General features: G+C 48.2%; 1 protein-coding gene across 1 annotated transcript; it reads right to left on the bottom strand.

Annotated features, from left to right (window-relative positions):
- Window positions 1-1022: 1022 nt before the first annotated feature.
- LRP88_02267 (flavin-containing monooxygenase) lies at window positions 1023-2414 on the bottom strand (the record flags this gene model as incomplete). The annotated part of the gene is made up of 1 exon (XM_083238934.1): window positions 1023-2414. One exon carries the CDS (start codon window positions 2412-2414, stop codon window positions 1023-1025), a length of 1392 nt encoding a protein of 463 aa, XP_083105529.1.
- Between the last annotated feature and the right edge of the window lie 867 nt (window positions 2415-3281).

The raw sequence follows: 3281 nt of genomic DNA on the forward strand, positions 1-3281 counted from the left end.
TTCCGGGTAGAACTTATCTTGCCTAGGGTAGGTGACAGAAAAGATAGGTTTTGTTTGGGAACTTGACAGCTGGTAGGAGAAGACAGATATGAACGGCATGGAGGCGGGTCGATTGCAGAAAAGGAGCTTTCTGAATTAATTGAAGCCACCGTTCAAGCGCGTCTCCATCTCAGAGTTCTGTCGGTTGAAGTAGAGAGTAAGGAACGAGGGCGTCTGACAAGGCTGTATGCATTGCATGTCTTAAGGCGGAAAGGAACAGTTGTCTTGTTTCTCGTACGGCGGTAAGAGCAGTTAAATACTCCATGAGAGGTTTAACCTTTCATGATGATGCAGCTAGGTATGACTTTTCTACTGCAGGCAGGAGAAGGCTAAAAGAAAACGACTATGTTAGCATTGGGTCATGATGCTATGATGTGTTGACAATGTATTTTTTTGTCATAGTTGAAGCCTGGTTCTTGATGGGTTTACTGAGCCACAAGATCGTATGCATTGCATCCTCTCGAAATGGCGACGAACAAGGTTTATCTGCAAACTCGAACTCGACTTAACCGCATTCATAGATAGCTATCTAGGAGTTACAAATCAACAAGTTTCCTTGATTGCGCGATAGCGTTACACCATAATGCACGTCAATGATCTGATGCGGGGATATTGCAGCCCACGGCGGGGTCAGTATCCTGATGTTTCCTCAGATCCTAGTCACGAGGGGCTTCAGATACCGTGGATGCTTATACTTATCAAGGTAAGAAAGGGCTTTATTATGTAGGCAGCAAACTCGACTCTGAGGTTGGACACCTCGCTAATGAATGTACGGCTTCTGACAATGCTGACAGAGGGTAGGCCAATCACGTTGGTCATAATCCAAGACTATATGGATGTGGGATGCGGCATGAAAAGGCGAAAGGGTGTGGCTGTCACTAAAGAAGTATCGAGAATTAATGGCCTTGAAAAGGCAGTTGCGTGGAAATGAAATTTGGTAATGTATCAAGAGATTTATTTCTCTCAAAGCTATATATATATCATCAAAGCTTGGAAAGAAGCCCACCCTTGCCGGACGAATTCACGGCTGGCGTGATCATCAGACCATCGAGTGAGCCTTCATTACGCCATCCCTCAATGTAATTCATGAACGATTGCGTTCCTTCACCCCAGGCGCTGGCTTTGGCCCTCTTTCTCTTCTCGTCAGGATCCGTAACCCTAGATGCTTCTCCATGTCCGTTAAAGTAGCCCGGCGTGCAACCTGCCAAAGCTGAGTAGTACGGAGCTCGTTTCAGAATCTCGTCTGTATGAGCCTGCTCAGCCCGGCTAGTTACCTCGATGATGGGACGTTGACCGGGTCCGACTCGCTCTTGGGCCTGGGTTATCATGTACCTGATGTGATCGGCGATGAGACCGAGCATGAAGACGTTGTTTCCCGTCTGGGTTGCCTGGTTAGAGCTTGAAAAGAAGAGGTTGGGGAATCTGTTGGTGGCATATCCATGTAACGTAGCGGGGCCGTTGGCCTGCCATTTGTCGTCTAGGGGGAGTCGCTCACGACCGATGATGGAAACGCCAGTTCTCGACGTAGGACTCCCCAGACTAGAAGCTAGAGTCTTATATCCGGTACCAAAAATGATGATGTCGAGGGGATACTCTTTATCGCCAACGGCGAGACCCTTTTCGGTTGCCCTGGATGGACCTCGGCCATCTGTATCGACCAGATGAACATTCGGCTGGTTGAAAACCTGTAGATATGCGTCGCTGAACGTCGGTCGCTTGCACCACGATGGATACCAAGGTTTGAGCTTTTCAGCGGTGTCGTCATCTTGAACAATGTTCTCGACTCTGGCACGAACGTCCTCCATGTGTGGCAGATCAAGGGCGTGGAAGTTGGTGACGTGCTGTGCAAGATTCTCAGGGGCAGGGTCAACAATACCATAATTGGGCGACCCGACAACAGCAGAGTAGCCTGGCATAGTCGTCCAGGCATCCCCAACCAAGTTGGCTGTTCCAGGCTCGGCGGCGTTGTTGACGAACGTGGCAAAGTTGGTCTGCCTCTTAAACTGCCATCCACTTCCCGTGGCGACCGTCTTCTCAAAGTCGACGGAATCCGTTGGATGCTGGTCACGGGGATTGACGCAGGCTGGTGTTCTCTGGAAGACGTAGAGTTCCCCAGCGTACTTGGCAACTTGGGGAATAACTCCAACTGCAGTTGCAGCAGTACCGACAATACCAACTTTCTTGTTCCTGAGGCCATCCAAACTTTGGTTTATTGGAGAGCCTTCAGAGACCTTGTAGTCCCAGCGTGCAGTATGAAAGATGGACCCGGAAAATGAGAGCAGACCAGGAATGTCCGGGATTTGAGGCTTGGTGAGTACGCCCGCAGCAAGGTAAACATACTCAGCCCGGAACTCGATGTCGATCTTTGGAGTCAGAGGGCCTCGTCGCTGCGTCAACTTTATATTCCAAAGTTGCGCCTTGTCATCCCACTCAACCCTCTTGACTGAAGGTCGTGTTGCTTGATGGGCGGATCTTGGGCATTGAGCGCTTCATGGTCTGCCCAAGGATCCTCGACCAACGCGTTGAGCCGTTTGTTTTCCGTCTCTGTCAGTTGGATAAACTGAGGAGAGCCCTCAGGCCTGAGGCGTTTCCTGGCTTCTTCTGCATAGCGTTTCCGTATGTTGCTCAGGTGCTCACTGTCATGGGCAAGGTTGGTTGCATCTGCCGTCATCTTGTTCCGATAATATTTATTCGAGGGAGGTGGAAGTAGTATAACGTATTGACGTAGAATTGTGATGAACAACTAGACAAGGCTAGTTACGTAGGTGGTATTTAAATCTAAAATGAATAGCAAGCCCTGTGTCTTTATTGTATACTTTACACAGACGAGCTAGGTTAAGACGCAATTCATGAGCTAAGATTAAGCATAGGAGACGTAATTGACCCCCGCTGCGACTGGCTGGCAACCCCAATCATTGACAGGATTGTTAATTACCCCTCACTTGCAAATCTAACCTATCGGAAATAGACTGTCTTTTTCTTATCAAGTGTTGCTCAGCAATATATAATTACGCAAAAAAATACATTGAGGTAGTCCTTTTTATTATAAATCTACTATTAGATTAAGCCTTACATATTTGCTCGCTAATCGCATGCTTCAAAGGGCTATTGACGACGCTCTCAAGGAGAAACCAAAACTGCAAAAAAAGGATGGTCGGCCAGACCCAAATCCACAAGGGCTGATTACGACGACAATCCAAAAGTTCACCATGGACTTCTTGCTTCAGGAAACCAGTTGATGA

This window comes from Fusarium phalaenopsidis, assembly GCF_050370095.1.
Source record: "Fusarium phalaenopsidis strain FUZ10S chromosome Unknown contig_32284, whole genome shotgun sequence".
In the NCBI taxonomy this organism is placed as follows: Eukaryota; Fungi; Ascomycota; class Sordariomycetes; order Hypocreales; family Nectriaceae; genus Fusarium; species Fusarium phalaenopsidis.